Here is an 11,435-nt window from a genome sequence, read left to right as displayed (position 1 = left end):
TTAGGGCCTGTTCCTGTTCCTATATATATATATATATATATATATATATATATATATATATATGTTTATTAGGTATTTTTGAACATTTATACAAAAAGAGAAAAGGAAAACCATGATATATTTTATACTTTATGGTTCATATTTTGGCTGTAACGCGCTTACGTCCAGAAAATAAACTTTTTTTTTTTTTTTTCTTTATTCCAGAAAATAAACTAAAACAGTAGAAGGGCGTCTCTGGACGTCATCACGCATCTGAAAGGGCCCTCCCATATTTGGTCGTGGCTTCCTGTGACTCCCTCCTCATGATGGCGTGTCTGCTGCGCGTGCTGCTGCGGCACTCCGCGTTTGGCGCCTCGTGCAGTGAGCGGGACTCGGTGTTCAGGTTGGCGAGCTGGGCCGTCCGGAACCACAGCACCCAGGCGGCTCCTCACTTCCCCGGCATGGAGTACCAGGTAGGGAGGCGGCGCGGCGCCTCCAGGCGCTGCTAGCCCGTTAGCTCGGCCAGCGGCAGTTTGATAAGTTTGAACCGAACCGTAACTTCGCACCGGGTTGAAGAGAAAACATGGGCCCAGTTAGAGATACTGGGAGAACAGCGGAGAGCTAATGGAGGCCGACTGGTGCCGCGGTCCACTGGGTCAAAGTACAGCTGGACATGTGGACTCCCGGTCCTGATCAGTAGAAGGAGGTGCTACTGCAGAACCGGTTCTGATTGGACCTCTCGGTCCAGTTTTCAGACTAAAGCATCTGCAGCGCAGTCAGACTGGATGTAGCTGCAACACTCACAGATTCTGAGCTGGAGTCAGGTATGCACTTTGACTAGGCCACTTTAACACATGAATCGGCCTTGAACTGAGCCAGGAGGGCGAACCAGTTCAGCACTAAGAGCCGGTTCAGAACTGTGATGAACTGAGCCAAATTAATGCTGAACCGGTTCTGCACATCACCTGCTGAAACGTTGGTTTTAGTGGGACACCTGGCTGTTCATTCTGCTCAGGTGTGTTTACATTTGGTTTGGATCCGTTAGATTCTCGAAGCAGCTTAACGTGTGTCAGTGAAAACAGGACGATGATTCGATTTAAGTTTAGTAAAACCCTGAGCTCCGTCTGCCAAACGTGGAAATATGGAAACGTAGGATAATTTCCTGGCTTGGCTCACATGTATGTCAGAGTACTGTGGTGACCTCTACCATTTGCATATTTAACATTTTAAACGTTATTTAAAATCTAAAACGGGTCACTGGTTCCCTTCCTGGACTCAGCAGTGTTAGTTATTTAGTGTAACTGAATACAAATGTATATAAGCAGCACTACAGTCACTACACACACAACACTGCTGGTTCTTAAAGTAACACAACATTTTAACAAACGTTTTACTTCAACTGTTTATTTTCTCTTTAATGAACAATTTCCTGCCCAAAGACGTGGAAATTATTATATCCAGTTTCAAGGTCTTACATTAAGTTTATTTTTCAGTAACGTATCTATTCCTGGGAACCCAGATGGTTACAGAAACATTAATATTCAAGCATTAATGTGTTTAAATACTTTGAATATGACGACTAAATTAAAACTCACTCATAGTTAAACACAGCAGGTCTGGCGCACATTAATAAGTGTAGATATTAATTTGAACTCAGAGTTTCTGTTTTTTTCTGCCAAATCCTTGAACCTGCCGCCCTGAGCGTCACGGCGACGCGCAGCATCGATTGTGTTCATATGATCAGAACCGGTTTGGGTTTCGGTCAGCGGGACCAGAACCTGCTGGTGACAAAATGTTCCCTCCTGTGTTGTTGGCAGCAGCAGCTGGTTGTGCTTCATTCCCTCCTCTGGACTTTGATGCGGCACAAAGTTCACCAACATGAATTAACCAGCCGACAGAAACACACCTGTTGAGGAATGCTGTTACCATGGAAACAGATTTTAGTCCCAAACGATTCGGGTCCATCTGTCGCCTAACGTCTCTCCTCCCAGACAGACAACCAGACCAGCTAGCGTTAGCTTAGCAGAACTTCACAGCCTGCGCTGCTTTTGCCAATGCTGCCTTCAATGAGCGTGGGAAATTTCGTTAAGAGTCGCACAGGATCTCAGACGAACTAAACCGTCTCTGCTGCTAACCGGGTTCAGCTCCAGCCCTCCTCCCCCAGCATGATGCTGCCACCACCAGTGGCTGAGCCAGTGGGTTAGTTCAGGTTCAGCTCTGCTGCATGTTGGGTTCGGGCCGTTGGTTCTGCCTGTGTTCCGGGTCAGGACGTCATCAGACCTACTTCCTGTTGCAGGACGCCATCTGGACCCTGAACACGCTGCAGAGCAACGCCAGCGTCCTGCAGCAGGCCCGCAGCGGGCAGAGAGACCCCCGGCAGCAGCTGCTGTCCATGCCGGGCTTCCTGGAGCGGGCCGGGCTCACGGTGGGTCCGCCAGAACCAGAACCTGAACCTGAACCTGCTCTGCTGCTTCAGGCTGACCCTCTGTGTGCTTTTCAGGTGGAGCAGCTGGATCACCTCAACATCATCCACATCACGGGGACCAAGGGCAAGGTGAGGCTCTTAAAGGGCCGGTACGCCAACCTGATGCAAGCACCTGGAACACGAGTTAGACCCCTGACCCCAGCCGCTCTGTCTTCCAGGGATCCACCTGTGCATTCACGGAGCGGATCCTCAGAACCTACGGCTTCCGGACCGGGTTCTACAGGTGAGTCCGGTCCGGTGAGTCCGGTCCTGGTTCAGAACGAACCGACTTTAACAGCATAAAAATATTTTATTGTTTTCAAATAATTGTCAAATATAAAGAAACATTTAACTTTTTTTACATTTTAAATTTTTATTAATTTGATCTGTTTATTGATCTATAATTTTATTGAAGTTTATCAGCTTTTTACTTTTCAATTTTATTTATACATTTATGTACTTATTTATTTATATTTTTTATTTTTTGACTTAGTTTAGCAATTTTTGTCAATATATTTACTTAATTTATCATTTAGTTCATCATTCTATTTATTATATTTAACAAGTTGTTTATAAATGTCTTTCTTTCTTCATAGATTAATTTAACAATTTCAGTTTATTTGCTTTATATTATTTATTTATTAGTTTATTCAGGTTTTACTGCAAATGAACCAGATTTAGAGAAACGCTGCCCACAGCATGATGCTGCCACCGCCAGGCTTCACACTGACTCCAGAGGTTCTTCGGAACCGTTTGGGTTCACAGCTGTGGCAGAACCAGTTTAAACCGGTAAACCAGTTTAAACTGGTTTCCAGTCCAGGTTTCGGTGAAGCAGGTTAACGTTTTGGTTGAGCGAAGGCGTCTGATTGGACGACGTTCTGCTCTGACTTTCCTGCAGCTCGCCCCACCTGGTCCAGGTGAGGGAGAGGATCCGCATCGACGGCCGGCCAATCAGCAACGAGCTTTTCACCAAATACTTCTGGCAGGTTTACGGACGGCTGGATGAGACCAAGGTGAGGCCGACCAGAACCAGAACTAGAACCCGGCCAATAAACTCACAATCAGAGCTGTTGGATGATGCGTTTACAGACCAGAGAGAAAGTCAGAGTTTTTAGTGTTTGACCTGCAGATCAGAATCAAACGGTCCGATTGGTCCGGTCTGCTCTGCTCTGCACTGGGCCCAGTTCCAGGAGGAGGAACCAGTTAATGAGTGTGCTGGTGTGGGGCAGAGCGTGACCTCCATGTGACCTCCATGTGACTCCACAGGCTGGCTTATTGGAGACGTTCAGGCCTCACTTTGAGTTTTGATGGTGACTGTGTGTCATGTATGGCAAACCCAAAGGGCCAAAAATCACCATTTTGCCATACATCTGGTTAAAGGTGACCTCTAACCCTTTAATCCAGGTTAGGATTGGTCTCTATGGTTACTGAACATGTTCATTTCATTGTTTTTAACAAACTCAGATCATCAGGTTTCACCTCCTCCGTTCTGCATTTTTTCAGTTATTTTCAGCTCTTTTTATGCAAATGAGCTGTTGCTGGCCACGCCCCCAAACTCAATGTTTACACTTCCTCCAGGTGAAAATGGCTGCAGCTCAGTAAGACTGAAGAAACAGTCAAAGATGCTGTGAAATACGGCCAAAATCCCATCAAAACAGTTTGTTATGCCTGAGGCACGGTAGTGGAGGGTTGATGGTGCGGGCTTGAAGTCCTGCTTGTCATTTCCTTAGTAAGTTGATTCTGACCTCTGACCTCAGGAGGCTCATGGAGGGACGATGCCAGCGTACTTCCGGTTCCTCACCATCTTGGCGTTCCACATCTTCCTCCAGGAGAAGGTGAGCTCCCGCCACGCAGCGTCTAATTGGCTGTTTCCCATCGCTGCATCTAATTGGCTGCTTCCCAACGCTGCACCTGATTGGCTGCTTTCTGCTTTCGTTCAGGTGGACTTGGCCATCATCGAAGTCGGGATCGGAGGAGCGTACGACTGTACCAACGTTGTCAGGTGGGACTCTGCTTAAAGGTGGACGCCGTCACTTTAAGGCTGGAAGCCATCCGTCCCAAGCAGAGGGATATATTAGCTTAGTTTCATTTAGCTTGGTGTAGCGTAGCTTAGCGCCTGTTAGTATCAGGACAGGCTAGATCTTTGATTCTGTTGTTGAGTTCTAGAGTTTGATGCATAGGTTAGCTTAGTGTAGTTTAGCGTAGCTTAGCCTCGTATAGCTTAGCTTGGTGTTACTTGGCATAGTTTAGCTTAGCATAGCTTAGCGTATCTCTTTCCAGCTTCTTGAGTAGAAAGTATTGGGACAGGGAAGATGTTGGGTTCTGGTTCTGGTTTAGTTCCTGGTTCTGTCGGGTTCTGGTGTTGGGTTCTTGTTTTGGGTTCTGGTTCTGGTGTTGTGCTCCAGCCGCTCACTGACCCGTGCGTTCCCAGGAGGCCGTGGGTCTGTGGCATCGCCTCTCTGGGAATCGACCACACCCAGATTTTGGGCGACACCATCGAGAAGATCGCCTGGCAGAAAGCGGGAATCTTCAAGGTGCGTCTGGTTCTGGTCGGGTCCAGGTAGGTCCAGACTCCAGGTCCGGTTCTTCACTCAGGGGCTGATCTTTGTCCCGTTTGTGTAGCCGGGCGTTCCCGCCTTCACGGTCCGGCAACCACAGGAAGCCATGGCGGTTCTGAGGGACCGGGCCAGAGAGATCCAGGTGAGTGTCCGAGTCCGGCAGGTCGGCGCCGCCGCCGGCCACCAACCTCATGTCTTCCCGTCTGCCGTGGCAGTGTCGGCTGCGAGTCTGTCCGGACCTGGACCGGTACCAGGCGGAGTCCGGAGCGCTGCAGCTGGGCCTGGCGGGTCAGCACCAGCGCTCCAACGCGTCGCTGGCCCTGCAGCTCTGCCACACCTGGCTGCAGAGGAGGTGTGGCCCAGGTGAGGAAATACTGTTAACATCAGGATCGAATTTTTATCAACTTTGATGACATCACAGTTTTTTCTCATAAAATTATGAAATTATTTCCGCAATAAAATTTTTTTTATTTTTTTGCTTTACTTGCTCTGAAAACATTCTCTGGTTAGTTTGAGCTCTGCTGCCACCTGGTGACCGGAGGCTAGTTTATCGAGCATAAAGACCCCGCACCCAAAATATATGTGAAGAGGTTCTGAGTGGAAAAGCCCGTTTGGACTTCCTGTTTCTGCAGATTCAAGCCCCGCCCTCCCTGATCCGAACAGCAGCTCCGTATTGCAGGCGGACTCCTTCCGGCCCGGCGCCGCCATGGTGAAAGGTGAGTCCCGGAACCGTTCAGTCGGACTCGTAGAACCGGCACCGGCTCACGGTTCCTATGTTTGGTTCCAGGCCTGGCGGACACGCATTGGGCCGGCCGGAACCAAACGCTGCGACGCGGCGCCATGACCTACTTCCTGGACGGAGCCCACACCCACCGCAGCATGCAGGCCTGCGTCCAGTGGTTCCAGGACGCCACCCAGTCCCAGAGCGGCGCCAGGTGAGCCAGACTGGACCGGTACCGACCCGGGTCTGTGTGAAGCTGTTCCCGTTGACCTGCTGCTGTGTTTCAGTGGAGCCGTGGTCCGGGTTCTGCTGTTCAACTCCACCGGCCAGAGGGACGGTGCCGCCATGCTGAAGCTGCTGCTGGTGAGTCAGAACCGGGTCGGACAGAACCGGACCGGGTCCAGGTGGACTAACGGCAGCCTCTCTGCTCTCTCCTCCAGCCGTGTCACTTCGACTTGGCCGTGTTCTGCCCCAACATCGCTGAAACCGTCGCCACCGGCAACGCAGGTCAGAGCCACTGAACGCCGCTCTTCTGCTGAACGAACAGTTCAGTTCTATAAGGAACTGTTCAGTTCTGCAGGGAACGGTTCAGTTCTGTCTTCTCGTATTGTTCCTCATCTACCTGCTGATATTCAGTTCTTCTCTTGTTCTGGTTCTGGACCGGCTGGTCCAGCAGAACTTTAGTGTTTATATCTGAACATGGACCCGTCTCCTCTCAGACCAGCAGAACTTCAATGTCACAGTGGAGGCCATGCTGACCTGTTGCCTAGACAACGAGCGGAGCTGGCGTCTCCTTAGCGACGGCGGAGACGAGTACGCGGTGCCGCTGCTGATCCGGGACGGCCCGGCGCCGCTCGCCGAGAGGAAGGCGGACTCGCTGGTGTTCCCCTGCATCCTCAGCGCCCTCCGCTGGATCGCCCAGGGAAGAGACCCGGTTCTGACCGAGCCGGCCCAGACGGCGCCGCCCGTCACACCCAGCATGGCCGCCAAGGCCGCGCTGCTTCAGGACGCAGCTCACGTCCACATCCTGGTGACCGGCAGCCTGCACCTGGTGGGCGGCGTCCTCAAACACCTGGACCCAGAGGACAGGTAGACTGGGAACGCTGGGAACACTGGGTGATCTGGGAACGCTGGGTAATCTGGGTAATCTGGGACGGATTACCCAGATTATCAAGTTCTTCCAGACTTGGTGAAACTGGACCTTCCAGGTGGATTACTGGGTTCTGTCCCGGTTCTGAAGCTCCTCTCTCACCAGACGGGCCGTCTTGTTGTTTTGGACTTTCTTTACTTTCCAGGTGGTTCTGATCAGTGATTCGCTGCTGGGTACCATTGGGTCACAACGGTCCAATCACAGCCCGGTCTGCGTCTTAAACCCAACAGAACCGAACCAACCGTGACCCAGCTGACCTTCAGAACCAGAACCCGTTGAGGAGCCCCAGCAGGGGTCCGTTCAGTGTGAGGGCCCGGTTCTGATCGGACCGGGCCTCGGGTCTCTGAGTCTCACTTGAAGCTGAACTTGTTTACATGAACCGCTGGTCTCTGCTGGACGGGCCGGCGCTGCAGAACCGGACCCAGCAGAACCAGAACCTCTGCCTTCATGATGTCAGTCTCTCTGTGTTTCTGTCTCTTTTACTTTGTTTCGGTTCTGTGGGAAAGATTTCAACACTACTGAGGATGGTTGCGGTTCTGATCCGGTTCAGATCAGATTTAAATGAGCCTTAATTTAAATGGTTACACTGACACCTGCAGGCGGTGAGGGGTACTGCAGGCATCAGGATTAATGAATATTCATTCAGTCTGAATCGGATCCAATCAGGACGTTGGTATCGATATATTAATTCCATGAATTTCTCTCTAAACGTTTGGGAGTCGGACTGCAATGAAGATGTCAGACAATGTTTAAATTATGGATTTATTTGGTGATGATGGTGCCAATAAAAAAAATGAAAATTAAAAAATGGTTTCCTGCTTCCTGTTTGGGTTTCTGCAGCTGAAAAATGATTAAAACGAGTTTAAAACCGTGAAGCCAGTTAGAGAAACTAAACCCAAACTCAAGATCTTTTTATTAATCAATAAATAGATCATAAACAGTTTGATGCTGAAATGTATGTTCAGTAATTAAGTCTAAAATAAATGTTTAATTTGCATAATACAGGTTTTGGAGGATTAATTTTACTGTGAAAATGATGTGAAGTAATGCATTTTAATATATTTATGATGTGGACTTTATTTAAAATATGGAATTTGATCATTTCCACTTGGTGGTAGTTTTCACAATAAAAGTCAATTTGATCACAGTAACTGATATTTTATGACCTTTAAAGTCGAACTCAGAAAAAAACAAGCTACAGTCACAATAATGGGACTTTATTCTAGCTTTATTGTGACTGTTGTATTATTTTCTGATGGAACCAGATAAGCTTTTAATTGAATGATTATTATACAGGAATAAGATTTTATTTTAATCGTGTTATCAATGTTAATATGAATTTAAATCTTTTCATTTTTATTGAATTTTTAAATTAATTTTAAGCGTGAGAACTGAGTTTTTACCGTGTTTGTTGTGCAGAACATGTTTAAATGCTGCTGAAGCTCCTGCTTTGTTGTTCTCCAGCCAAACTGTTGAAAACTTACTGGCGTCTTCCTTAGCCAATAGGAACGCAGCACTATGAGCCCTCACATGTCACCCAGCCAATAGGCGCGCAGTGGGCGGGGCTTCGTTCCCGGCTAACGTAAGCGTTGTTTGTAGGAAGAAGAAGCCGATTCTGGAAGCCATTACGCTGCGCTCATAAAGTGAGCAAATCGTACTATTTTTGCGTACATTACGCACGTTTACCTCCGTCAGGAGCGTCTCCCGCAGGTATGGCTTCGGCCGCCAAGAAGAGGAAGATGAATTTCTCGGAGCGGGAGGTGGAAATCATCGTGGAGGAAATAGAGAAGCAGAAGCAGACTCTGGTGAGCCACTTCAACGCGGGAGTCACGCACATGGCCAAGAACAACGCCTGGATGGACATCCTGAAGAAGGTGAACGCCGTCACCACCTGCCCGCGCGAGCTGCCCGAGGTCAAGAAGAAGTGGTCCGACATGAAGACCGAGGTCCGCCGGAAGGTGGCCCAGGCCCGGGCCGCCATCGAGGGCACGGCCGCGGACTGCGCTCCGGTCCCGGTCATCCTCACCGCCATGCAGCAGCGGATCTGCAACCTGCTGGGGGAGGCCACCATCATCAGCTTACCGGCCGGGGACCCGGAGGCGGAGATCAGCCTGCCGGTGGCGGTGAGCGCCGCGACCACCGTCACCCTGACGGAAGGTAAACACGACGGGGTCAGAGGTCAACTACTCCACAAATACGCTCATAATTTAGACATTATATTTAAAAATAACACAAGCGACTGGAAATCATGAATACATTGAAAAACTTTACTAATTTAATTTAAATAATTGGAAAATACATAAAAAAAATAATTTAAAAGTTTTTTAAATGGATACACTGATGGTAAAAAATCTAAAACTTATCAAAATTAATTAAAATAACTAGTAAAACTATTACAACAAATAACACATAATACATTGTATTTAAATGTAAAATGTTTGAAAAACATTGGAGAAATTGTTAAAAACGAATTTTAAAAAATTGGTAAATGCATTTTAAAAAGAAAAATAATTTTAAATTAATTATGAAAAAAGACTTAGAAATAAAAAGATGATCAGACGATGTTTTAAAAATAAAATTAGACTTGTTAAGTTAACAGGTTATCACAAATTTATAAACAGGTAAAAATACAAATATATAGAGGAACAAATTCAAGTAAACATATGTTAACAAAGCAATAAATGACAACTTATATGAACAAAGATTGTTAAAATAATTTAAGGATAGATTAAACAAAAAAATCATTACTGTTAAAAAATAAAACTTCTCTACTGAAATTTGATTCTGAATTACTGAAAAAAATGCAATAATAATAATTACTATTATTATTATATTGTTATATATGTATTATATATCTTTGACAGTTTTTCCCCAAATTCGGCAACAGATTTTATTTTCATTCTGAAGTTAAAATGCTTTAAAATCCTATTATAAATATTGAGCCAAAACCAAAATGTCAGCTCTGAGCTCTGTTGTTAATCTGAATGAGACGCTGTGATTGGTGGATCTGTGATGATGTCAGGATCTGTGATGATGTCAGAACCTGGCTGACCGCTTTAACCTGATGTCCTCCATGTTGTTCAGCTCTTCCAGGACCAGCAGGGGGCGTCTGTGAGGAGCCCAAACCGCTGACTGGTAAGTTTCCCGTCCCTGACCTGCTGAGGTTCTGGTCCAGATCTGAGCTCAACCTCTCCGTCTCGTCCGCCTCCAGCTGAAACCACGTACCACGCCCTGGAGGACGGCGGCGTGGTGGAGTACTGCACCGCCGCCGCTGTGGGAGACTCCGCCCCCGCCGTGATGGCCACCGTGGAGACGCCGGTGGAGATGCTAGCGCCGTCGCTAGCCTCGCCGGCGCCGCCGCAGGCCAAGCCGCAGGAGCTGAAGAGCCGCATCGCCCTGAACTCGGCGCGCCTGCTGCAGGAGCAGCGCGTCACCAACGTCCACATCCGCCAGATCGCGCAGCACCTGGAGGGGCAGAACGAGCTGCTGCAGGTGATGCGGCGCTGCCAGGAGGCGCAGGCACTGGCGCAGGAGCGGCAGGCGCAGGCGCTGGAGGGGACGCAGGCCGCGCTGCTGGCGCTGGTCCAGATGCTGCGGCCCGCGCTCAAAGACCTCAGGAAGTTCCTGCAGAGCGGGGCGGAGCCGGCGCCCGCGGCAACGGCGGCGCCCACAGCAACGACAGCGCCCGCGGCAACGGCAACTCCGCCTGTCGGCACCGCAGAGGAAGAACAGAGCAGGTGTAAAAGTCCTGCTGCAGCACCGCAGCAACCCGATCCGCTGGAGGAGACACACTGACCCAAAACCGGTTCTGACCCAGTTCTGACCCGCGGGAGGAGACTCACTGACCCAAAACTGGTTCTGACCCGGTTCAGACCCAGTTCTGACCTGCTGGAGGAGACATACTTGCCCAAAACTGGTTCTGACCCGGTTCAGACCCGGTTCTGAGCCGCTGGAGGAGACACACTGAGCCAGATCCGATTCTGACCCGGTTCAGACACAATTCTGGCCTGGTTCTGAGCTTTTTCTTATCTGCTCTGATCCGGTTCTGACTCGCTGGAAGAGACTCACTGAGCCAGATCCAGTTCTCAATCGGTTCTGACCCGGTTCTGATGCTCAGCCTGGTTTTACAGGTTACAGACAGGAAGCTGCAGTGCTGCTGTTGCTCCACTGGGGGCGCTGTGTCCCTACAAGCTGTGTTTTTTTAATTCATGCAGTTCTGTTTGGGTCTGAAGACATTAAATCATTTTTAATAAATAAAATCTGAATTCTGGTTTTTAAAGCTAAAAACTGAACAAAATGTCTGTGTGGAGGAAGTGACATCATCAGCGTGAGCGTTGCTATGGAAACAGGTTTGTCAGTTTGCTGCTCTGGAGCTTCCAGCTGGTTGTTAGTTATTCACATTTTTGCTTCATTCCAGTTTAATTTAAAAATTTCCTTCAAATTTCTGCACATTAACTCCAAAGTTTGTTTGGAGGAAACCAGGCCGTCCCTACACTGAGACATGGTGGTGGCAGCATCATGCTATGGGGACGCAGGAGCTGACAGTCGTCAACATCTGGAGGG

At 48.6% G+C, this 11,435-nt stretch overlaps 2 protein-coding genes across 3 annotated transcripts; both read left to right on the top strand.

Moving 5' to 3' along the window:
• The first annotated feature begins 265 nt into the window (after positions 1-265).
• fpgs (folylpolyglutamate synthase) lies at positions 266-7,724 on the top strand. 2 transcript variants are annotated; one of them, XM_028025726.1, is made up of 15 exons: positions 266-452; positions 2,276-2,404; positions 2,480-2,533; positions 2,623-2,687; positions 3,342-3,456; positions 4,201-4,278; positions 4,384-4,445; positions 4,875-4,977; positions 5,066-5,143; positions 5,217-5,364; positions 5,634-5,717; positions 5,789-5,936; positions 6,010-6,085; positions 6,163-6,229; positions 6,442-7,724. In XM_028025726.1, the coding sequence occupies exons 1-15, from the start codon at positions 303-305 to the stop codon at positions 6,813-6,815; spliced, it is 1,731 nt and encodes a 576-aa protein (XP_027881527.1). In that variant the 5' UTR covers positions 266-302; the 3' UTR covers positions 6,816-7,724. The 2 variants fall into 2 exon arrangements, with proteins under 2 accessions (XP_027881527.1, XP_027881528.1); XM_028025727.1 differs by lacking the exon at positions 266-452 and adding an exon at positions 462-803.
• Positions 7,725-8,175: 451 nt separating this feature from the next.
• naif1 (nuclear apoptosis inducing factor 1) lies at positions 8,176-11,131 on the top strand. Its single transcript, XM_028025735.1, has 3 exons — positions 8,176-9,029; positions 9,957-10,007; positions 10,084-11,131. The coding sequence occupies exons 1-3, from the start codon at positions 8,585-8,587 to the stop codon at positions 10,665-10,667; spliced, it is 1,080 nt and encodes a 359-aa protein (XP_027881536.1). The 5' UTR covers positions 8,176-8,584; the 3' UTR covers positions 10,668-11,131.
• Positions 11,132-11,435: the final 304 nt, after the last annotated feature.

Source organism: Xiphophorus couchianus, chromosome 8, assembly GCF_001444195.1.
Source record: "Xiphophorus couchianus chromosome 8, X_couchianus-1.0, whole genome shotgun sequence".
Taxonomy (NCBI): Eukaryota; Metazoa; Chordata; class Actinopteri; order Cyprinodontiformes; family Poeciliidae; genus Xiphophorus; species Xiphophorus couchianus.
Note: the sequence above shows the minus strand (reverse complement) of the source record. Positions and strands in the feature narration are given on the sequence as shown.

Excerpts from the sequence above, each read along its gene's own strand:
- fpgs (XM_028025726.1), top strand. The coding sequence starts at position 303 with ATGATGGCGTGTCTGCTGCGCGTGCTGCTGCGGCACTCCGCGTTTGGC. Across the intron at positions 3,457-4,200 it reads GACGGCTGGATGAGACCAAG|GAGGCTCATGGAGGGACGAT; the intron begins GTGAGGCCGACC and ends CTCTGACCTCAG. Across the intron at positions 4,446-4,874 it reads GACTGTACCAACGTTGTCAG|GAGGCCGTGGGTCTGTGGCA; the intron begins GTGGGACTCTGC and ends GTGCGTTCCCAG.
- naif1 (XM_028025735.1), top strand. The coding sequence starts at position 8,585 with ATGGCTTCGGCCGCCAAGAAGAGGAAGATGAATTTCTCGGAGCGGGAG. Across the intron at positions 9,030-9,956 it reads CACCGTCACCCTGACGGAAG|CTCTTCCAGGACCAGCAGGG; the intron begins GTAAACACGACG and ends CATGTTGTTCAG. Across the intron at positions 10,008-10,083 it reads GGAGCCCAAACCGCTGACTG|CTGAAACCACGTACCACGCC; the intron begins GTAAGTTTCCCG and ends GTCCGCCTCCAG.